The sequence below is a fragment of the Bemisia tabaci genome, chromosome 2 (assembly GCF_918797505.1).
Source record: "Bemisia tabaci chromosome 2, PGI_BMITA_v3".
Taxonomy (NCBI): domain Eukaryota; kingdom Metazoa; phylum Arthropoda; class Insecta; order Hemiptera; family Aleyrodidae; genus Bemisia; species Bemisia tabaci.
In genome coordinates, this window is record NC_092794.1 from 33,725,710 (window position 1) to 33,751,277 (window position 25,568).

At 39.5% G+C, this 25,568-nt stretch overlaps 1 protein-coding gene across 5 annotated transcripts in view; it reads right to left on the bottom strand.

Moving 5' to 3' along the window:
- Positions 1–25,568, bottom strand: part of LOC140224062 (uncharacterized) — a 526,468-nt gene that overhangs the window by 309,290 nt on the left and 191,610 nt on the right. Inside the window, exon 1 of one of the 5 annotated variants that reach the window (XM_072297181.1) lies at positions 1,409–1,546. The exons of 3 other annotated variants lie outside the window; for them this stretch is intronic. In XM_072297181.1, coding sequence (XP_072153282.1) covers positions 1,409–1,489 — 81 coding nt within the window. In that variant the 5' untranslated portion in view covers positions 1,490–1,546. Of the gene's footprint in view, positions 1–1,408; positions 1,547–25,568 lie in introns of those variants that run through there. One more of the 5 variants, XM_072297182.1, reaches the window with a different exon arrangement.

The following is a 25,568-nucleotide window of genomic DNA, read 5'->3' on the forward strand; positions in this document are numbered from 1 at the left end:
CTAAAATTTTCAGGGGGCCCCCCTTGGGGGGGGCAACGGCCCCCAACTTTTAATTTTCAAATGGGAAGACCCCCTTTGTGATAGCTCGTTCGAAAGAGCATAAAAAAAGAAAACTTTTCGCGCAAACCCGAAGTCAATAACTCAAACCGTTTCAAAATGGCGGCCGGTTTAAGTTCAAAATGGCCGAAAATTCACACCGGTTATTTGTCGATGGATTTGCGCGAAAATCGGTATGTAGGGGTATTTTGACACGAGAAAAACGAATTTGACGTTAGATTTTCAAAAAAACCGAAATTTTCAAAATGGCCGCCAGTTAAAGTTCAAAATGACAAAAAATTGATTTTTTTAGAAATCTAAGTTCAAATTTGTTTATCTTATGCCAAAATACTCTCAAATTCCAAGTTTAAGGCAAATCCATCAGCAAAAAACCGAGGTGACAATTTTCGGCCATTTTAAACTTTAACCGGCTGCCATTTTGGAAATTTCGGTTTTTTTGAAAATCTAACGTCAAATTCGTTTTTCTCGTGTCAAAATACCCCCACATACCGATTTTCGCGCAAATCCATCGACAAATAACCGGTGTAAATTTTCGGCCATTTTGAACTTTAACCGGCCGCCATTTTGAAACGGTTTGAGTTATTGACTTCGGGTTTGCGCGAAAAGTTTTCTTTTTTTATGCTCTTTCGAACGAGCTATCACAAAGGGGGTCTTCCTATTTGAAAATTAAAAGTTGGGGGCCGTTGCCCCCCCCAAGGGGGGCCCCCCTGAAAATTTTAGGGGGGCCAAAAAGTAGCTCCCTTTGACCTAGGAATATCCCCCAAGTTTCAAATCTTTACCTCAATTAGGTAAAAAGTTAGAGGGGGTGGAAGGGACTTTTGGATCACCCTGTATATTAAGTACCTGCCATCCCCGAGATTTCAGCCACTTCCGAAAATGACGATTCATTGGAGCCTTTGAGTTAATAGATCACGATATTGCTTTTCAGTACCCACAGATGCGGTGATTAATGTGTGTCAACGTGATGGGCCGTTGATAGCAAAGAGGGCAAGTGCCAAAATGAAGTTTTGGTAAAACGGGCTCAGAGGCATGTGACCGGAAAATTTTATTACAGAAGCCTCCGTTCTTTCTCAAATTATCACGAATCGTCCGAAAGATTCCTAGAGATCGTTTGCGGATGATTAAAAATCGACTGATTTTATTTCAATTACATAAAGAGGGTATTTTTCATTTTCATGCCAGGTTATTGTTAGGCAAGACAGCCGTAAGTGCCATCTGCTGCATGCTTTCGTGGTTGCAATTTTGTCACGCAAAACAAACACATTTTCAGGTTCGAAATTGGCAAAAGAGGGCGGCACTTTCCTTGAATGCACTTTTTTCATTGGCTCTCTAGAGGAATGTTGTCACTTACCCTGCCGTGATAGCGAAGAGAGCCGTAAGTGCCAAAATGAAGTTTTGAGAAAACGGGCTCAGAAGCTTCTGACAAGAACATTTTATTGAAAGAAGCCTCCGTTCTTTGTCAAATTGCCACTAATCGTCCGGAAGACTCCTAGAAATCGTATGGATGATTAAAAATCGACTGATTTAATTTCCATTACATAAAAAGGGTATTTTTCATTTGCATGCTAGGTTATTGTTAGGCAAGACAGCCGTAAGTGCTATCTTCTGCATACTTTCGTGGTTGCGTTTTGGACGCACAACAAACACATTTTCAGGTTAGAAATCGGCAGAAGAGGGCGGCACTTTACTGAAAAGCACTGTTTTCATTGGCTCTCATGCATCTACGGCTGTCTTGAAAAAAAACTGTGTCATTTTTTGTGCACTTACGGCTTTTACATACGTCTCGTTTTCATTAAATTAGGATGAATTTTGCTGTTTTAGCTTTCTCAGTAATTTCATCTAAAAGAGTTTAGACGAATTTTGAAGAAAACTCGATTTCGAAAATGTTGCACTTACGGCTCTCTTCACTATCACGGCAGAACTGCTACCTTGCCTGAAACTACGTCATTTTTTGCGCACTTGCGGCTTTCTCATATGTCTAGTTTCCATGAAAATAAGATGAATTTTGCTGTTTAAGCTATTTCTGTGATTTCATCTAAAATAGATTAGACGAATTTTGAAGGAGCCTTGATTTCGAAAATTTGACCCTTACTGCTCTCTACGCTATGACAGCAGTGAGGAGAGCGTTAGACAATTTTGTTTTTACATCTTAAAGGATTGGGGCCCACGTCACTAAAGCTAGATAAGCGGGGAGGGGGAGGTTCGGAAACTCCGAGTTCAGCGTTACGTATTTTCTGAACAATCCCTAATCGCACAGTGATCAAATACACACAATTGTGGCGTTAATAGTACCACTGAGACTATTTCATGGCCCAAAAAATGTGCAAGAGGAACTGTAGACGCACTTCCCTCTCGACGGCGATACCATATTAAATAAATTAGCAAAAGCGTATTAAATCGTAGATTATGACATTTTCTCTTTATTTTCTCATGGTGTAGTATTTTGATCGAATTTTTTGCTTCACAAAAAATCTATCAGACGGGTCCTCCATCAGATCAGCCCTCCGCCCCCATTACCGGACGTGATGCACTAATCTCTGAAATATCGAGGCATATCATATCGACGGCTAAAGTGTGACAGCACGTATCTCCATTGCGGTGTCTCAAAATCTCCGCTTATAATTTATTTTTTCAAGGAGGAACAAGTCAGCTTCATAGCTTGATATCTATACAGAATATCCCAACAACAGAGAAAAAAATTAAAGAAGTTTTGTTAAAATTACGTTGACTATAAGTTTACAAGAAAAAAATAACGTATGGCTGAGAGTCTAGAATCTCGCAAACAGATATATGCGGTCTCGCACTTTAGGCATCGATATGTAATCTCTGTCGAGCAGGTGAACACAGAGCAATAACAAATCTTAACTTAATTTATGTCTGGCAAACGACTAAAATATACAAAATTTGTGGTTGATCGCACAGCCAGTCCTTAGTTGATTTTTCTTAAACCATCGAGTTCAACGTGAGCTGCCTATTAGATTTTAGAATACTCGTCAGCACATGACACAAGTTCGTGGATTTTCCTCTTTTTCGACACTTTTTTTAAACAATAATTTGAGGCAACTCTTTTTTCGAGAGCTTTTTCTGTACATATTTTCTTTTTATGCTTAATTTAAACTTTTTACCGGTACTGGATCGCGCAATTATTCAAAGATTTTTTTCTTGCTATTTTACTCTATATTATAGCTCAAGAGCTTGAGAAGGCAGCATATTTTCTGCGGCAGAAAGATTTTTAGGTATATTCCCCGACAGCTAAAATGGCAGTTCAAATTTGGATTAAAATGCACGATTTGGCTATGCATAGACGATGCATCGCTTGGCTAACATAGGGGCGTAACTGCAAATTGAAATGAGCCCGGAAAAGCTTTGAAATGTATGGAAGACAGGGTTTATTGTAGAGTGTAATTACGCCCATAAGTCAGGTAGGTGACGATATGCATCCCTTCAACAAAAGACAGTGGCCGGCTGCTCATGTGTCAGTTTGTGCATTTAATTTCGCATTCAACCGGCCAGTTTGGCCTTTTAATTCCAGGCGAACAGCCACCAGCTCTCGATTGCTGAACGAGAGCTAGACACGGCCGAAATCTGGTCAGACGCCACCCTGGAAAACCCGTGCGCGTGGTGGATAATTGAGTCAAATGATCTTTGTCGCGACCCTTTCTCCGTAGCCCGTGGCACCGATCCCGCATACATTCCTCTTTCACTTTTAACTTTTCCTTTCCGTGTTTCCGTCGATCTTGATGACATGACGGCCGCGAAGCAGTATGAAGTCCTGCCTCTCCTCTAATTGACGACGCGCTCGTGGACCATCCTCGATTTTATAGAATGTTCAATCTTTGGGATCAATTTGGCGACTTGGTTGGTCAAGTCAAGGGGCCTGCGACAGAGCGACGGATTTTGCATCGCATGATCGAGAGATCAGAAATTCAGTTATCTAAGTTCAAAGAAATATTTTACTGATAATCATTTGCGACGGATCTTGGTTATTATAAAGACAGTTTATTTCATTTTAATAATTTTGTCAACTTCTCAGGGAGTGGAGGGGGCGCGGTGCGTGACTCATTTTATTAAATTACATCACGTGGAAGTATAGTGACTCTCATTCACATGTTGTGTAAAATCTCATGGTATTACCCGCTGAATCGATGACTGATGATAAGTAATTTTCGGGAGGATGATTTCATGGAGAAAAATGATTATTAGCGGTGTCTGAGGAGTATCTTACAAGCAATTTTTGTATTTTTCGTTTCCGCAAAGTATGTTTCTTGAGAATTTGCCATAGTTTGTTATATGAATCGAAGATTTGTTTTGGCTGTCGATTAATATGCAGATATGTTTTGGCTATTGTTTGGCTGTTAATTTTTTCCTAAAAAAATCACTGGCTGATTCCTCAAAAATATACTGCAGTATTTTGTATGTATATGACAAGTATGCTAAATTGACAGGCAAGACTGCAACAAATTCTAAAAATTTTGAAAAACCCGGCATCCGGCGGCAGGCAAAATGGGCCAAAGCCAAAACCCCTATGCGCCCAACTTGATTCGCGAAGAAAGCAGTTTTTCACTTTGATTCTTGCTGTAAGTGATGATCATTAATGCCTAAGGACAGGGATACGTAAGTTTCGGTACAGGTTTTGTGGGCCCTAGCGCGATAACAGAAGGCAAAATCACAAATTATTGAGAAGCCCAATTTATGGCTCTTAAGCTGGCCAACTGATGAAGTATAACAAAACTCAAATCGATGAGGAAAATGGATCCCTCGGCGTGACCTTTGCTTTGTATTCCAATGTATCAGCCAGAGTTGAATATTCACCCTCTCAGTCGTACACATACTCATATTAAAGGTTCTCTTTAATGAAAATGTTGTGGAATATTTGGACTGCATTTTGCAATTTGGAACTATAAATTCTGCCTCTTCTGGAAAAACACTTATGTGCTTAGGGAAACTACTGGCACATATGTTATTTTTAAACCGGGCTAGAATTTATAGTTCCAAATTCCAAAATGTAGTCCATTTGACTTTGATATATATCCATGCAGAATAGTATGGGCCCAGTGCTAATCTACAATGCACTCTAGATTCCCGATACTAATAGATCGGGGCACTTTTTTAAGTGCTTCCTTTTCCATTTGAAAAAACCCAATGACGTTGCAGAACGAGGTGTTAAGGTCAGTGAAGATTCGTAGTGAATTTCAAGTAAAGATGGTGGGTATTTTCAATGCAACCTGTTAAAGATTATGGAGAGAAGTTCCCCCACTACTAAAGTCAAAGTTGCTCTTGGTTCTCGAAAAAAAGGGATTTTCAAAAATCATGAAGATATTTTGTAGCTTCCGTGTGTGTCAATGTACGTGATAAAATGCTGAAAAATTTCCTCTCTTTAGGTGATGTTTATCATTACTGAAAGTAGGCACCGAATGGCGGAAAATCATGAATGCTACCTAGCTTGTTGGGCTTACCTATTTTGTTGTGAGCCCAATTGAGAGATTATACACTAGGCTCGTTAAAAATCTGAGAAATTTTTCGTTGCCGTCACGTAAAAGTTCGTAAAGAAGTGCACCGGAACACAATTCTCTGTTTTCGTGGGAATTTTGAATCATCACTCAGAGTGAGCACCAAAAGCGAAAAATTGCTTAATTTTGCGAATCAGGTTGAACGCATAGAATTTTCAGCCTACTTCATTGGTCGAGGCTTTGTCAACAATTTGAGAATTTTTTGGTCGCCTTACCGTAAGATTAATCAAAAAAAGTTTTGCCCGAACACGCAATTGTGTCCGTCTAATCAGCGTCGTAGGCACATAACAGACGATAGCAAATCGTAAAGAAAACATAATTTGCGGAAACGCAATGAACCGACATCTCCCCCCCCCCCCCCAAAAAAAAAACCCTGAGACTCTCAAAAATGATGTTAAAACCATTCTTTTTCTGTGAAGTCCTCCGGAAAAGACATCAATTCAACGGGAAAATTAGAAAATTTGAGTAAGTTGCCGCTCCTCGGGCGGAGGGGCGTAACTCAATTTCCTCGTGAGCTGCGGTTCACATATAAGTTCATGCTTTCTGGGGCTCATACAGAAACCGAGGTACACCCTAACGTCAAAGAAGCGACGCTATAAGCAACCCAAAAGTTGGTCAATACAACAGTGGTATGAGACATTGTAAATGGAGGTAATGCCTCTAAAGGACCTATCACTTGTCACTAGCCCAATATCAAAAAACAGCAACGGCAACGGTCTAGCCAGAGATTTGGAATTGGATGAAGATGGAGTTTCCAATCGACATCCCCTCATCAGTCATTAGGGGATGAAAGCAATGTGTGAACAATGTGAATGGCAACACGGCAGGCTCCTCGCCGATACCCTTCGCAGTTCGCACCGCGGCAAGGCTCCATTCAGCCTGCCTCGCTTCCCGTTCCCGGAACTGCTCCTTGCACCGGGGTAACTAAAGTATAAGCTCAAGGAAAATTTTTTGTTTCTCATTTTCTGGGATTAACTTTTCTCAATGTATTCGGATTCTGCATAAAATTTCAATCAAAGTGATAGAAAAAAAAATCCAAAAAGTCAATTATTCACCCAGTAGAAAAATGTTTGGTATTCTGAATATTTATGAAGAGAGCAAATCAAGTAATTATCAGAACTAAAGCTGCCATTTTTTTGTCCTGCCACCACAACGCCTAAGGTGGATCCAAGTCTGGGAGACGATATGGCTTGAGGAAGTGAGTGTATTGTTGGGTTGGGAAAGGTACCAGCAAGGAGCTATTTTGGATTACCGGAGAGGGCAGTTAGTCAGAATGTTGAATTTTATCAAGGAAATGGGCCTATAGTCTGTCCGAGATGGGAAGGTCCGTGGAAAGTCGGAATTAATTGCACTATGTAGAAACAAGGGTAGCGTTCGAGCCATTGTAAGAGATGAAGACACTGAACCAACCCTGTGTCGTGGCGCACCGCACAGAGGGCTGACTCCTTATGAGTCGCTTGCCGCATCGCGCAGCTCGGCGCCTAGCACAGGAATTTGCGGCTCCAGGTTCATATCCCGGGAAAAACCGCCGCTCCGAGGTCCATAGCCTCCTGTGCGGTGGCTGCGGCGTGCGCGAAACATCGATAAGTGACAGTTGACGAGGGTCGAGACACCCCCACCCTACAAAATAGTGCTAATTATTCCGACTTTCCACGGACCTTCCCATCTCGGACAGACTATAGTGCTGTTCAAACAGAACATTTCATTTAATGAGCTCACCATTTTCGTAAAATTCGCAATGATGATCAGCAAGTCTATTATGTCTATGTATAGAAAAAATGAACCACGGTGAATAGAAATGGTTTACCAAAGGGTTTGTCATGTCGCAGTTTTTCAATTTTTCTCAGTTTTAAATGCAACTTTGACAGCTGGTCGAGTGTATTTCGTGATTATACTACGGTTTTAGGGGTGCACATGTACCAGGAAATTGTTGAGCTATTTAATGTTTTTACCTCACACCGCAATCACAGGCTGAATGTGGGAGCTGAATGTGGCTTGAATGTGGAAGTCATCGGCCCGATGCCTGAATTTTGCGCGTGACGCGCAAAATTCAGCAACGATTCTCAGCAACCATCGGACCAATTTTGAATTTGTCTGAACTATTCGAGTAGATTTAATTCACATCTGGATGAAAATAACTCGAATTTGCTAAATTTCAGCCGTTGGGCGATGACTGTTGACTTCCACATTCAGGTGCTAAATTCAGCGTCTGATTGCGGCATTAGTGTTCCGCGGTTATCAACATCCATAATGTAGGGAGGAACCCAGTATGTTCAACGCTCCCGTGCGTGGGAAAAACACGGTTATTAGTTCCGCATAGCACTTACGGCTTTCTTGCCTAAAACTAGCCGAATATGAAGATAAATAATACCCTTATCATGAATTTGAAATAAAATCGGTCAACTTTTAATCATTCAAACGATTTCTGGGAGTCTTTCGGACGATTAGTGATATTTGAGAAAGAACGGAGGCCTCTTTCAGTACAGTTTTCTAGTCAGACGCTTCTGAGCCCGTTCTATCAAAATTTCATGTTTGCAGTCACTGCTCTCTTCGCTATTAGGTACGGTAGAATACCAGAGGGTCCGCCTTTCGCCTGCTCTGCGGTCAAACGTACGGGGATTAGTGTCTAATGTGAAATATCGACAAATCTAGAAGATACGTAATGCAACAAACAAATCGAAACCACAATGGTATGCAGTTATGCGAAGAAGATTGAACAATTGGACTATATTTTCCGATTTTTTCTTCTTTCTTTTTTCTCTTTTGGAACTAACATTTTAGGCTCTCGTCATATCCAAGTGAAGTGGTATAAGTATAATTCCAATCCCTCTCCCCATCAAAAAATTAATTAAAGTAACTCGATTTTCAGTTTTTTGGCGCGTATACGTAGTATACCGCCTTTGCGATCGTTTCGACCCCCCACTCGATACAATAACCGAGTCCCTTAGCTCCTTATACAGAAAAGTGACTACCGCGAACTTCTGAGATTTTCCAAAGCGTGTAAAAAGTTTATTTATCCGTCAATAATTATGATTTAAAGTTGTTTCTCATTCTGGGGCTTTCTAGTTTATGTGCAGTGAATACTAAGAGTCTACGTTACTTGGTTTTTTTAAAAAAAAGCCTAAGAATGCGCCGCGCTGATTTAAAATATGCATATATAAGCAGAAGCAAGCGAACTGATTCGATTTTGAAATCTCTGTAAATGAAAACTAAAGGGGTTGATATGTGCGAGTTAATGACGCGCCTTATCAACACATTGTGTTGGAGTTCACTGCTTGGTTTTTTTTTTCAAATTCATTTCCTTTACTCTCTTTGGATTGGAAATATCCGAGAATATCCCGTGTCCTAACTTCCTGAGGGCTTTTCAGTTAATAAAGAAAACTCATCACAAATAAAATGACGGTAGATAAACTAACTGAGATCCCTTTCCGAAATATACCCTCGTTATTTGAATATTGCGGGGGGCATATCATAATCGATGAATATACTTATGTACGAAGTTGGGTTCAAACCAAACATGCAACTACTTTAACTCTGCGGAGTGCCGGATTGCATACGCTTGATTTTGCGGGCGAAATCTAAGATCTGCCCAGGCTTTCGCGATAAAGTTGCGAATGGGGGAAGTTGTATTTATTCAAATTTACACCCTCCTCTTTTAACTAAATTAGGGAAAATTTAAATTTTTAGTTCTTTTACGTGTAAAAAAATCAGGTTATCTGGTATGGTCATATTTAACGAATGGCGGATGAAAGACTGCCTGAGGAGGTACTGAAATAGTTTCCCCTTGGAAGGAAACGTATAGGAGACGCCCAGCAAAATCTTGGATTGGTGGCATTCAAAATGAAATTACGAGGATCTATATATTTACCGATGACCTCTGTTCCGATAGACAAGGATGGCGATTAGGTGTAGCAAAGCGTCCGCCGGGAGCACTGTAAAAGCGACGGGTAAATAACATAAAAAAATACGTCATGATCATTGATCATTGATATTATGGTCGAATCAACTGAAAGCAATTTTTTGTAGATTGACTAATTAGGAATCAAAACATTTGTTTAAAATAAAACAATGTAATGTTGTCTAATAATATTTAAGCAATTTTTTTTTTTAAATTGAATGAGCCTCAAGATATTCAATATACGTTCCCTGCGGTAAACCCGTTTCACGATCGTGAATTTTTATGACACATAATAATTGTAAGGAGCCTATTGTGTAAAATATATGAAAGAAATGAGCGAGCATAAACAGTTAAGGTTTGAGAGGAAATAGCGAAGTATAGAAAAAGTAGATGTTATTGTTCTCATGCATCATTTCAGTCTGACGGGCGAAAACGAAACACGAGAGGACGCGGCCAAACCAGAGCCACCATCCCGTGCCTGGACAAGGCTTTGAAATCGCGGAGGTTGAGCAAATTGTCGCCGACCGTTGAATCAACTCGAAATCACTGATTCTGAGCGAACTATCCGGCCGTGGATAGTTAACTCAAGATTTCACTTTCATCGGAAAAGAGACCGATCCGAGGTCCTGATTTTAACCGCATGCGTTTCACATCCCCTCGCGCCTCCGAAGGGGTTGACAGCGCGGTACGCGTTCCGATCCCCGTCCAGATTTCAATACCGAGGGAATTCCCGGTACAGTTGCCTCTTGATACCTGAGGCCGAGGCAACTCGGATATGAGCTATTGCGGTCTCTGCCTCCTGCTTGGATTCGATCGCACCAATGAATAGCTCAGGACCATCATCTTCCGAATAGTAATCGTCGCTATCAGTCGACTCCTCATCCACCAGTCTCACTTTTCGCTCAGCATACTTGCACACTCTTGAGAAGTGATTTGACCCATTGCAATTGTCACATTTTCTCCCAATGGCAGGGCACCTTCCAGAATAATGTTTGGTATTTCCACAGTTTTTGCACCTACTGTAGTTTCCCGTCCTTCTCGAGTCATCGGCTTGCACCTTAGAAGAACCGTACCGCCGACTTGATTGTCCCTTGTGCTTTGGGCCACTCGCATACTGCTTAGCACTGTTGGTAGTTCTTTGATGACTGCGCTGCTCTGTACTTTGCCTTGCATCGTCTTGATAACGTCTGCTGATCTTGCCTACCACAGGTTCAGTTGCATCCATCTCCTGCACCTGACGCCTTGATGCATCGAATGTTTTGATGATTTTGATGGCATTCTCCAATGTTTCATCCTGCTTCATCAATACTTGGATTCTCACCTCTTCAAACTTTGGAAGCAAATTTGCAATCATAATTGCTTTGACAATTTTATCCCTTTGATTGTCTAGGTTACAGGCTAGGCTTAAATTCTTCAAACTTGTGACGAACTCATCCAATGTCTCATCTTCTTTTTGTTTTCTTGTTATTAATTTATATAAAGCCATTTCTACATTCTTTTCTGGCTTGAAATGTGCATCAAACAATTCTATGAGTTGCTTGTGTGTGAGTTCGTTGTACTTCTTATTGAATGATGCGTATATGCTATATGCATCATCCCCAAGAAATTGTAGTAGCAAACAATTTCTTCTTGCGTCTGACTCTCCATCACACGTCGTTGCACACATGAAGATTTCGAATTTAGCCTTCCAAACCTCCCAGCGTTCAGCCATGTTCACTCCAGCCACAATTTCCAGCGGCTTTATCTTGGCAGATATTGCTTTCGTGGACCCATGGGATGCTGTTCCTCCATCGGTCTCTCCATTTGCACTTGTGTTCGGCATTGCTCATGCTTTGTGTTGGCACACTATTTCTTGATCTTTGCAGGAATTGCAGGCTACCTGCTTTGATTGATGGCACAATCTTAGGCTTCAATGGTTGTCACTGGCACATGGCAGTAGCACTCGCGACTTTTCCGTAACCGTATACCGTAATTACTTTTTCGATCGCGGAAAACCATCGGGTTTCGGCACCATGTTATGTTCGATGAGATGAAAATGAATCAACGCACTTTACGGAATTATAGATTTATTCATCTTTAATCACGAACAAGCCATTCCGGCAGCAGCTGATAACAGATAACAGATAACCTCCCTTGGATCACCTTCACCTTGCGCATGCGCACTATCCTCTCAGGTGTGGCATTACAGTCATTGCCAACCTGACTGCACTAATACTATATTTCACTATTACAACAATATCTCGATATATTGCCACCGATATAATCACGATAACCAACCGATAAAATCGCTATTAATCGCGATCACTGCTACTTGGGCTTATAATTTTTTGTACAAAATACTTTAGATTATACACAAATGTTAAATTCATTTGACAGGCGGTTTTTTGTAAAAAAAAAAAAAAAGCAATGAATTAGAGAACACGGGAAAGTTTTTTCATACGGGACTCAAATCATACATATATACCGTTAGTAAAAATAATTTTCAGTTGCCAATGCGTCCCAAGATTATTTTTATTTTCCCCGTAAAATTTGTTGGATTACCAAACCTTAAAATGAATTGATATTTCTTTTTCAGTTGCGATCATTATTATTTTGATGGAACACCGCAGAGTTCCGTATGGAACTTTGATGAAGCAACCTTTTTTGGCGGCCGATTTTTAGAATTTTCGATGATCCTTTCAAAATGTTCAGGTTTGGTACCTATCTCCATATTTATGACTTAAAACCGCAGATCCCCATGACCTTGAGCAATGGAGCCTACTGTTAATACCTTAAAATTCAATTTAACTTATTGTAGAAAATGACACGTCTTCACGTAATATATTTGCCCGGATGTTGATTCTTAATTTAACTTTTAGAGGTTACGCACCACTCACGAAAACTTGAATTGGTTGAGGAGCCTAGATAATGATCGTGCTTGGTTAAAGCATTACTCACACCCTGATACGTCGTCGCGTCGCGGCTCGGCTGACGTGTTGTTTGTGGAGCTGGGAAGTTCATTAAGGAGACGAAAATTAAAATTAAATACTTTCATTGACGACAAATTGTCGGTCTCCTGCAGTGGACTGGGGATTAGCCCTGCATGGTTATTTGAAACATGGTAACGGTAGCAAAAAAAATAGGATAATAGAAAAAAAGGAGGAAAAACGGACATGCACTAGGCAGATACACTTCGTATCACGAACAGTATCGATAAATTTTACGTATAACAGCTATGCTCTGCGCTACAAATGATGGCATGTGTCAGACAATTCATGCAATACCCACGCAATTCATTAACTGTGTAGTGCTGTAAACCCCCCCCCCCCCTTTTAACGGATTGCTCAAAAATAGCAATTTTTAGAAAAAAAACTCAATGCCCAAATCCTCTCAACACCTCACAAGAACAGAAAAAACATTTGTTAGGTTAACGGATTATTGTTCGAGATTACTGATTTACAGCCCACCTAATTTTTGGTCACGTCATACTGTGGGAGGTTTCTGTTGAATTAAAACAATAAAAATACCGGTTTATCACTGAAAGCTTTTGCGGAGGCATTTTTATTCCTTTAAAATACTTATACATTTGATTTAAATTAAATAACTTATACAACTTAACTGGCTGCGATCATGAGCGGATATAAAAATGTTGATAAGAGGGGTAGATGGCCGATAGGGTTCGGCACACCGATTGATCAATGATCGGCTGGAAATTACAAATTCAACATGCCTTATTAATTTAGAAACGGAGACAAAAAGGCGAAGTTACTAAATTAAAATACATGACAGTCACTAATAAAGTAATTTAACATTCTTTTTGAAAACAAAAAAGGTAATAACGTACACATTATGAATGACGCATATTTTCTTTTATTGGAAGAGATCTTTTCCAAGAAGAAAAAAAGTTTAATTACGACTGTGAAGTGCGTTTAATTTTGCGGCCACGTTTTTCTTGCGTGCGTCCACGTTTTCGACAGAAGTTTTCCTTTCTTCGCTTAAATTATTACGCAGCACTTTTCTTTAAGAATCTGATAAGATTATGCTGGGGGCAGATCAAAAAACTAAAACTCGTTCGAATGGCTTTCTACATTCAGAATACACGGTCTCGTCAAATTGCGTCGTTGAAGTGTTGGATCGTATGAATTCTCTTGTTGTGCTACTTGCCTATTTTGAAATCTCTGTAAATGAAAACTAAAGGGGTTGATATGTGCGAGTTAATGACGCGCCTTATCAACACATTGTGTTGGAGTTCACTGCTTGTTTTTTTTTTCCATTGGATTAAACTCGTCTATGGTTGCCGTTCAAGGGTCATAATGGGTCTGTTGTAGGGTACGGGGATTTGCGGATTGGTTATTGATTATAGTGGCAAATTTCACGAAAAGAACGATGGCGCTACTAAAACAGCTTGAAATGTCCTCTCAAACTGGAAAAAAGCTGTTTTTGGAACCGTCCCATTCGAAACGGTCACTTTTACGCGGGAACTGATCCGGTACACTCGTTACGTCACATCTCATGACAAACCTGGTTTTCATCATTTACAATATATTTTCCGATAAGAAATTGGCAGCCGCTTTTCAAATGCAAATATATATCGAGTCAATTGAATTTTTTTTTATCAAAATGGAATTCAGAAATGGATTCCTTGAACGTTTAAATGAGTAAAACCTTCATTAATAAGAACCGACGGAATAGACCTCATTTTTAATGAAAATTGTATTCAATATACATAATTGTTTATATTGGCCATAGGTACTGATAACAGACATGAACGTTAGCTCAATACAGTGGACTCTCGATAATTCGAAATTAAAGGGAATCGGCTTTTTATTTGAAGCAGCGAGGTTTCGAAATAAAGAGAGTTCGAATTAAAGAGATTCCATGTGGAGAAATTTCGAATTAGAGAGGTTCGAATATGAGGGACAAATGGACGGATTTACGCCAAAAATAACCAAAAATATCAGTTTATTTCTTTACGGGAGTACAAATTACGCTAAGTTTATTAATTATTAACTATTTATATTTAATCAGCTGCTTACTAATCAGCTGATCAAGCTTTTCGCGGAGAGACTCACGGGACTTGTTTACATGTTGACAATCCTATCAGCTCTTTCAGACACCCAGGCACATATGACCAGTTGACTTCAAATTGTGGAGGGAATGTATACCGTCTTATTTAGAATTATAGAGGGAGGACCATATTTACTTCCCACACTTCGAATTACAGAGAGAATTTTCGTCGCAATTTCGAATTGTAGAGGGCCGCGCCAGCTTACAAATTTCGAAATAACGAGGGGAGAAAAATACATTGATTTTCTTCGAACTATCGAGAGATTTTCAAGGAAACAGACTTCCCTTCGAATTAACGAGGTTTTCGAATTATCGAGGTTCGAATTATCGAGAGTCCACTGTATTCAGCCATTTGCATGAGTTTTTACTTCTTTGTTACTACTTAAAAGTAAGTTTGTTTTTTTTTAATCAATGGGGTTGTTGCATGGTTTTTGGCGCGTATACGTAGTATACCGCCTTTGCGATCGTTTCGACCTCCCACTCGATACAATAACCGAGTCCCTTACTTCCTTACCGAAAATTGACTACCGCGAACTTCTGAGATTTTCCAAAGCGTGTAAAAAGTTTACTAATCCGTCAATAATTATGATTTAAAGTTTTTTCACATTCTGGGGCTTTCTAGTTTATGTGCAATGAATACCAAGAGTCTACGTTACTTGGTTGTTTTAAAAAAAAAACCTAAGAATGCGCCGCGCTGATTTAAAATATGCATATATCAGTAGAAGCAAACGAACTGATTCGAGGATTTCTGAGCAGGTTAGCACTCTTCGAATGAGAATTTCACCCTTTTGTTTTGTTCAAAACGTTGCTTTGACAGATCTCCACACCCCTATTATGCTTTTCAAAATTTGGTACCACTGCTCTGATAGCCACGGCAGCCGTAAGTGCAATCTGTGATGAGCCTCGAGACTCATTAGACCATTTGCTAAACGTGGCTCATACAGGAATCCACTTAGCCCTCTCGTCCCCACGCTCCTGATCACTGCGTCGGTGTCTCGACGAACAATAGCTGATGAGGGTCGCCAGGCGGCCGGGATCCTCTGCCCCTCGCCCAATTACTTTCGCTTGATTAACCATTTCACCGTCACGCTAAGATTCATCCGATTTTCATTTCGCGCGTATTTAGCAATTTTTTCCTTACACTCCGTTAAAACACGAATAAAAAGATGCCTCATTCATAAAAATCGACCGAATAGAAGAGAAGTTACAGTATTCGAAATCCAAAGAAATCGACGAAATCTCGATTTTTCCATACAAAAAATAAAATGAAGGGGAAAAAATAAATATCGACGGTGAAACTACCAAACCACGTATCTCGTTTGCGGTGTTAAAAAATCTACGCTCACATTTTATTTTTTTGAAGTAGACCAAATCAATATCATTCCTTGAAATTTTCACGGAATTTTCTCCGCACAAAGAGGAAAAATCACAGAAATTTTCAAGACTGGATGTTAAGTAGTTTTTCATTTAAAAAATAAAGTATGACAGGAAGTCTGCGACGTCGCAAACCGAGATACGTGGTTTGGTAGTTTCACCGTCGATATATAAATTACAATTAAATATAATTGACCTCGGAATTTTTCGAGATTAACATTACTTACATATTATATTGTTTCATGATAAATAAATTCACCCAAAATGACTACAGCGTATTGACTTTTACATATGCGCACTCACAAAATTGATTCATAAATTCAACGAGTGGGTACATCGACCTGGTGTATCAAGTTTCTGCGATTATTTACGGCAAATCGGTAGATTTTCGGGATGTAGATTGCTTACTTTCAATTCATGAATGAATAAAGCATGGACATGGTTCAACTTCCTTGCATGGAAACACGTTTAAAATAACAAAATCAATACATATTTAATACAATTGCATTTATATCGAGTCAATTTCTTTTCAATAATATAACGGGATTTATACTACCGATGATTTGGGTATTTTAGCCCCAAAATACCTTAAAATCGACTTTATCTTCTAGGAGTTCGACAGAATTTTTCCTTCCTTCGCATGAATTATTCCGTAGCACTTTTCTTCAAAAATCTTATAAGATTTTGCTGAAGGCAGATCAAAAAACTTAAATTCGTTCGAATAGCTTTCTAGATTCACAATACACGGTCTCGTCAAGGTGTGTCGTCGACCTTGTAGAGTTGGATCGTGAATTCTCTTGTTGTGCTGCCAGTGGCGTAACGGGCGCCCCCGCAGACCCTGCTATGCCGGGGGGCCCTCGGCCGCCGGATTTTTCTTTTTCTCTCTCTCTCTCTTTGATGCTTAGCTTTGGTTTCAAACTTTGGGCCTTTTCTTATCGAGATGGGGCTTCTTCCTCTGATTATTATTGTTAGCTCGGGGTTTCTCATACTTCTCTTGGACTGTTCCTAACTTTTTGTTTGCTGGAGGGCCCCTGCCTTCTCATGTCCACTCAATGATTCCTAAATAATTTTCTCTTCTTTTGTCGCTTTTCGTATTTCGGGTTTTGGGAGGCTCAAGAATCTAAAAGCCTGGGGGGCCCTTTGATTCTTGGGTCTGGGCTGAGCCCCCGCCTTCCTTTAGATCCTTGATTCTTTAGGGGCTCCATTTAATCAGGTACTTTTACGTTTTTATTTTATTTCTTTATTTTATTTTTTTTAATTTATTTATTTCCGCAAACATGCAAAAGAATCGCATTCCACCTCAGGACACAACGTAAACGTAGGCTAAATCCTGCACATACCATACCTAAAGGTAAAAAGATATAAGTTACCGCCATTTTGATTTTTTGGTGGTTAAGGCTGATTTTCTCAAAAATTTTCGTGCTGCGGGCCTAGACCATAAGAGAAAAAACTAGAAGGGGTGAGGGAGGGAGAGGGGGGATGATTTTGGAATTTATCGACATGGGAGGCCCCTAGAAAAAATTTGGGGGGGGGGGGGGCAGCGGAAGTCCGTTACACCACTATGTGCTGCTTGCCTATTTTGAAATCTCTGTAAATGAAAACTAAAGGGGTTGATATGTCCGAGTTAATGACGCGCCTTAACAACAAATTGTGTTGGAGTTCACTGCTTGTTTAAATTCAATTTCTATGGAGGTGTCCTGATTGTTAAGGTATTTTCTTAAAAATTGTCTGATGATTGGAACATTGAGAAAAAGCGTCGAAAGTTCAGAAACGATTTGAAACGGGGTTCCTTCCCGTGCCTCAAAGTCACGTGACTGACGGCACAACGCACGGCCACAGATTTTTGCTATCTAAACTACGTGTTTATATGAGTTTTTCCTTTAAAAAATAAATCAGGATAAATGAAGATAAGATGAATCATTCGAGAGAGAAAAAAAAAACGCTGAGAAGTGGCCCGAACTGTATGTAACTAGGTGGATAAATGGTGCTGGGTTCACACCATTTCGCGGGGAAATCAAAGCTATGAAGCTCCAAAAATTCTGATTAGAGTCTAAGTCATTTTAAATGAAAAAAATGTACTTTTGACTCTAATTATTATTTTTGGAACTTCTTGGCTTAGATTACCCCGCAAAATGGTGTAGACCCAACACCATTTCTCCACCTTGTTACATGGATCATTCCCAGACTAGGTCTTTGGCTTTTCACAACGATTTATGGGTCGGAAAGTGAGTTAAAAACCGCTCCTTCCCCGTATTTGCTTCACGGAACGAAGGAGTCGTTCGGCGGTGAGCGGAGGGCGGTGCGCAGCAGCCGGCCCCCTAGTAGCCAAAATAGTGCCATCGAATAGGTATCGTACAGATACCCTATTTTAAAGGTATTTCCCTAATGGCTATTTTATGAGGTATAAAATATACATATTTAGATCCATCTATTTGATAGGTATTTTACATGATTTTTTATAGGTGTGTCTCAAATGCACATTTTATACCTAATAATAAGTATCGAACCAATGTCATTCTTTAAGTTTTATGGAAATGGAAAGAGGGTTATTCAAAATCGGCGATTTTGCCCTACTCTTGGATTTTGCCCGGAGTTGGATATGTTGTTCCCTATCACAACTCCCTATCACCTTTTTCTAGCATTGGCAAGTTCACCCGAAATTTTTCCCAGGCGCTACAGCGTTGCCAAGTTGAAAACAGGCAATTTCTGTAAGTGGCATTAAAATTGAGCTATGAAGTTGCGGTTTTAACGAAAATTCTCTAAAAATTGCACAATTTTAGAAAATGACCATCTTTCAAATGTTGCATTAATTTTAACATGCATTGTTGCCAATTTTTCGATTTTTAAATTCGACAAATTTTACAAATCTGCATTACCCAAAAAAACTATCTTCAAACTTGAATGAAAAGTTGTTTAATCGATAGTTCGTTTGATTCAGCATCCATCAATATATTATAGGTCGCAGGGAAACTCTTATTTTGCGAGATATCATCATTTTTGTTAACAGCTTTATTGAGCAACGACGCTTTTTGAGTCCGGGCCGATAGAAATTTTAGCCTCCAAAAACACCAGGTACCTAGCATTAAATCCATGGTTTCCTTCGTAATTTTTGGCGCTGAATCCGAATTTGACCATTTCATTTAAAAATTGTTGCCAAAAAGTTGCCAAATTTCGCAAAAATGGCTTAAAATCGGCCTTTTTTGCGGGTTATGGCCAGTGACTTCCCAGGAGGTGATCAGACGACAAAATTGGTTATTTTCACAGTTAAAACTCGTTAAACTTTCTTCAAGCTGAGTCAAATTCTCTCTGCTCACGGCAAAATTAATCGCGCGACAAGCAGCAAACTGAAAAAAAGACACCAAAATTGGCGCTTTTTGCGGTTTTTGTCCTAGGTTTCTTGTTTTCCAATTAAGAGAATGTTTCCTAACTAAACTAATGAACAGCATGAGCAGAATTTAATAAAATTGAACAATAAAATAAAATCGAACATATTCCAATGTTGCCAAGCTTAAACAAAATACTTGAATTTTCGCTGGTTTTTTCTTTATTATTGTCCTATATTCTTTTTTCACTTCTTATTTTTAAATTTTATAAATGTATCTCTCGTGCAAAATAATACACTTCTGTAGAATATTTTAATTTCAACTTAGATATATACTAATTACTAGGGTATTTACCTAGTTCAGAGAGGAAAAATTCATTAAATAGTGAGTTTTATCGAATCGTGTCAATAAACCACATTTTGAAACAATCATGGAAAACTTTCTGCTAAAAATTAATGAATAAAATGTACTCCTCAGACTGACTTCATTAAAACAAGTCAAGACACATTGCAATATTGCCAAAATTACGTACAATCATCGAATTTTGGCGGTATTTGACTGTTATTATTCATCGCCCTATATTCAGTATACAATTTTATTTTATAATTCTTAGAAAATGGAGTTTAAAAGAAAAAAGTAACAATACCGAAGTGAAGAAGACGCCCAGAAAAGGGCAAAAAGGAGCTTAAAAAGGAACCAAGGAGCTCCAAATTACTAAGGACCAGTGGGAGGACAAGGAACTATGGCGGTTAGGCGTCGCGGGGCGCGAGAGACCGCTGTTAAAGTGGCTCTTATCTATATATGTAACAATACAATAGTTTGTCGTTACACTCTGTGTAATTCAGATTTTCCTAAGAAATGTTCATTTAGCCGGAAAACAAGAAACTTAGGACAAACATCGCAAAAAGCGCCAATTTTGGTGTCTTTTTTTTCAGTTTGCTGCTTGTCGCGCGATTAATTTTGCCGTGAGCAGAAAGAACTTGACTCAGCTTGTAGAAAGTTTAACGAGTTTTAACTGTGGAAATAACCAATTTTGCTGTCTGATCAACTCCTGGCAAGTCACTGGCCATAATCCGCCAAAAAGGCCTATTTTAAGCCACCTCATTTACTTGATCTAGGAGTAAGACTGATCCAAGATGTCCGACTCTGACTGGTCTGCCCTGTCACGGAGGTTGAAGATGAAAGAGGTGCGCATAAAAAAACCTCGTATCCCCGATGCTTTACTATTGAAAGAAACAACTTTTCTCTTTATTGGGCTTCAGCGGAATCCTATATATTAAAATGCAAAGTTCCGAATCTTGGGGCATTAACTTTGAGAGAACCACCGGACCGATTTGCCTGATCTTTTTTTTAAATGAAAGCCCCTGAGCTGTAGATTTGCAGGCTGTAATTTGTTTTCCGATTTTTTCAAATTTTTTCCTATAATTTTCTCAAATTTTCTCCAATGAATTAAAACGGAGGTCCGAATCTTTGGACGTTAACTTTGAGAGAACCACCGGACCGATTTGCATGGGGTTTTTTTTAAATGAAAGCCTGTGATCTGTAGATTTGTAGGCTGTGCTCGTTTTTCCGATTATCTCAAATTTTCTTCCTTCTATCGACGAGTGCAGTTTAGCTGGGCTCAAATTTTCTCCCATTTATTCAGATTAAAGTCCGCATTTTGGGACATTAACTTTGAGAGAACCACTGAACCGATTTGCATGGGTTTTTTTTTTAAATGAGAGCTTCTGATCTGTAGATTTGCAGGCTGTAATTGTTTTTTCGATTTTCTCAAATTTTCTTACTTTTATCGACGAGTAAAGTTCAGCTGTTTCAAGCGGTCGTCCGGCCGCTACCTGCTTGCCCGTCCCTAGGTACCCCCTCTACGGGCTCAGCTACCCCTCCCGCCACGTTCTTTCGGCTATCTCCGTTTTCTTTCGTATAGCTCTCCTCCCACCAACCTCAAAGAGGGAAGTTTGGGTTGCATCGTCGTTCGTCAGTTCGTCACTCGCCACCCACATTCCTTCGCCATCCCTCGGCTGCTCCGCTTCACAGCTTCTTGATATCCTGGCATCTTCTCTGCGGCTTGACTGACCCTGACTTATTAACTGCAGTATTGCGTATTGCTATCAACACGTATTGTTACAGACATTTTATTCATCATTATTAAATAGATTCAACTAATTGCTCCGATTCCAATTAAACTACTGCACCACCATTGCTAGCTGTGGAGGGCGCCCGTAGGGCGCCCGAAGCAGCTATTTTTTCTAAATTTCATTTCTTAGACATGCTCTGATGGTTCTTAGCTTTGTTCTTGCCAAGTTTGAAGGATATCACTTAGACGATTTTTTGTAAAGTGTTGATGAAATCTCGATATCGTAGCTTTTTATACTTAAAAGAAGATACTCGCGATTCAATGACGTTGCGTTGGAGTTCACCATTTGTTTTTAGTTATGGTGTTCCTGACAGTGATACCAACTTGATTTGATTCCCACCGTATCACCACCATTCCATTGAAAAACACCATTTAATTTATCACCATTCCGAGGCAGCGTGGTTGCGAGAGTAGAAAGTTATTTGTCCTGGGTGGCGCACGGCTTGTAGGTAAAGTACAAGCCTTCGCAAGGAGGTGAATATAAAAGACAAGACTTTAAATATGTAAAAGATTTTGGGAGGCTCGACAGTTTGTTTATGCAAATGAACGTATTCTTTGCGAGCTCTTCCGAATTCCCGATCCGATCTTAGTGCAGATTGCCTCCGTATTTGAGAGATCACACGGTTCTTAGAAGTTTTCTTTTAATTTTAACATTCAATTATGTGAGCTCTTTTAAAAAGCTTTCCAAGCAAATCATGCCCTCTCAGCCATGTCAAGTGCGAGTGAATTCGAAAATTAAGTGGATGCGATATAATCACAATGCTCATTATTCGTCTCAATTAAGTAATTTTATCAACGCAACCCCCGATGTGAATTTGGAAGCCCAGAGACCGATGCACTGTGGGCCAGAGAGGCCCGTTTCACGCGAAAAATGTCATTTTTGAGAGTGTTCAGTTTTGCAGGTATTGATGATGATGAATTCGTTAAAGTGTCTTTCTAAGGGATGAGAATTCATCAAAATTTCATCGAATAATCGCCCAACGGCGATGTATTGGAGTGGGGAACTTAGGAACCTCTCACACTGCACGGATAATACCCAAGTAGCAGAGGTTGCAACAACTTGCAACAAAAATCGTTGAATTCTTGCAACTAATAGATTGACGTTCAGATTGCCTATTCTTTCCCCCGAATGAGCTATCATTGTTGGAACTTGTTGCAAATAAGTTGAAACATGTTCCAACTTCAATATCGTTCCCGGTCCTTACATTTGGCTAAAATTTGAATATCGCGGCCTTCTTCGCAAACTGGTAAGGACGTCACGTGACGGGTCTTTACTTAATTTAATAAACATAATATAGGTAATAAGTTATGATATATTTTAATAAATTATTAATAATATTATTCATTTTTCATTGATTTATATTATTTATTTATCTCATTTCGTTTTTGATATTTTCATTTTTAATAACTATATATCCGTCCATATTTTATTTTATTTTTTCATGTGTTGTTCGCACCTACTCCTCTCTTTCAAACACTTGATCTAGGTACTTTATATAATTTTCGTAGGTATCCTTCATTGTGAAACTGAATGATGTACAAAATTGCAAGAATACCATTGCTTCTAATCATTAAATTAGATCTGCGGACGTTTATTAGTGCTATATTAGCCACCTCCCCCACGCGAGCGTCCGTGGCGGCGTGGCAACGACACAGATAGTACTTCGATGGGTGACCGTTTGGGAACTCAGGCGCAGCGCGGCTTAACTCTGGCGTACATTGATTGTCGGGTTCTCTTAGCGGCACTTCTCCGGTGTCCAAGATGAAAATTATGCCTAAGAACGTGCAGTGCCCCTAAATTTAAGCATATAGGAACTTTTTTTTCAGTGTGATATCATATCGGTAACATGTTGATATCATGGCGATAACATGTTGATATCATATATGATAACAGGTTCCATTCACCCTGTTGCCACCATGTTGGGCCAGACCAACTTGTTACCAGCATGGTCATTTTTAGCAGGGATGATTTTGGCAACGTCGATAAGCTGCAAGATTTATGGAATTCAATTGCTATAAGTTGCGACTTTTCTTCCGAACAGATCGCCGAAAATCGGCACTTATCGACCAAATGTTGACTAAGAGTTGCAACTTAGTTGCGACTTTTAACCAATATTGTTTCAACTTCTTGCAACTTTAACTTTGAAAAATGCTACTTGGGTATATAGAAGCGCGTCCTAAACTGCAACCGTCTAAGACCTTACCACGGCTCCGCGGTTGCACAGGATGACAATTTGCTCACTAGGACTTTTCCTCAAGAGCTTTCATTTGATGTATACACTTTTTCAATTGCGCACTTTTCACTCTCCAAAAAGCTCGTTAGAAAACGTGGCCAATAAATCTTAAAAATTCCATCGAAAAAGCTTTCTCCAGTTTTTCTATAAGTTTCTATACAGTTTTAATGCCAGATACTTTTTCCTTGAATCCTCAATATTCCCTTTAAGGTACGGCAATTAAGACGCGGAATCGTACGCGGCGGACGGAAGGGAAATCTGTTACACGCGTTTCAATGGGAGCGGCAACTAAGGAGCGGAGCGACGCCGTGGAGTCCGCGGTGTCACGGCGCGGCGCGGCGATCTGTCGAGAACAGATCGGAGCGGAATCCCTCGGAGATTCCGCCTCGTCCGTCGAGGTTTTCGATGAGTTTTCATGTCTACGTGCCGAAACGCGGATCGCGGTGGCAACACCAATGGAAAATTGCGGGCCATCGTGAATTATTGGATTCATGAAATAAAAATATGTTTGTAGCACGATATCAACGCATGGCATTCCTACCTCGTGCCAGGTGCAAATAATACCACACAAGTAGGTAAAAAAATATGACACCTTTTTTCCAGGAGATAAATCTGTAAAAACAAAACGAACTAATTATTTTAGAGCTTTTCGGCACCTGAACAATTTATTTAGACGTTGCTATCAACCAACTTGTTTTGAACATCATGCCTGAAAGTAAAAAAATGCGTGTCTTTGCTTGCAATGTTGCAACTCTCTGCTCACGTTTCATTCGTTAATTTGAAACTGTTGATAGGAGGCTTATTTTGGACTTTTTGTAAACATTGTTTTGCTCATTCAACAATACTTTTAGAAATTTTACAAACAGATATTGGTTGGTATCCACGTAAAAAATATTGGATATTTTGAAACGTGGTGAGTGTTCATTGTACTTCGTAGCAAGGCAAAACACACACTCGCGAGTTATCATCAAATACTGATTTATGACGAGACTGCCGACGGACACGACGGAATTTTGGAGGCGATTCCGCTGCTTAGTTGCCGGGCACGGCGGAGCGGAAACTTACTCGACGCCTCGCTCGCTCGGGTCGTCCGCCGCGTACGATTCCGCGGCGGCATTCCGCGTCTTAATTGTCGTACCTCAAATCGACTTTCTCTTTCAGGAGTTCGACCGAATTTTTCCTTTCTTTGCTTACATTATTCCCTAGCACTTTTCTTCAAGAATCTGATAAGATTTTGGTTGAGGCAGATCAAAAAACTTAAACTCGTTCGAATGGTTAGGCTTTTACATTCACAATACATGGTCTTGTCAAAGTGCGTCGTTAAAGTGTTGGATCGTATGAATTCTCTTGTTGTGCTACTTGCCCATTTTGAAATCTCTGTAAATGAAAACTAAAGGGGTTGATATGTGCGAGTTAATGACGCGCCTTATCAACACATTGTGTTGGAATTCACTGCTTGTTTTACTATGTTTTATTTTTTTAATTTACTTTATTTTTTAATTTTTTATTTTTTCACGCTATATTATTTTACTTTTTTTCTCTATTTCATTTTATTTTATTTACTATGTTTCATTTTCAGACTGCATTTTATTTTTCACTCTATTTTGTTTTTCACTTTTTTCATTGTCTAACGTCCGCTTCTAACGTATATTTTATTTACGACATTCCATATCTTTAATCTATTTTATTTTTACTTCATTCTTGTTTTTATTTTACTTAATATTCTAAATATCCTTTTTTTACATATATTTATTCTTAGAGTTTTTTCCACTGTAGATATAAAAATGTTTAGCACAAAGCAAATGTTCTATTATCTACCCATGAAATTATCCAATAATTAGCTAGTTAATGTTTAATTTTTCCTTACTTAACCCTGAAACTCAAATGCGACCTGTGTGATGTCACCTACCCTCTAGGCGATGCCACCTACTTTCTAGGTGATGTCACCTACCTTCTAGGTGATGTCACCTACCTTCTAGGTGATGTCACCTA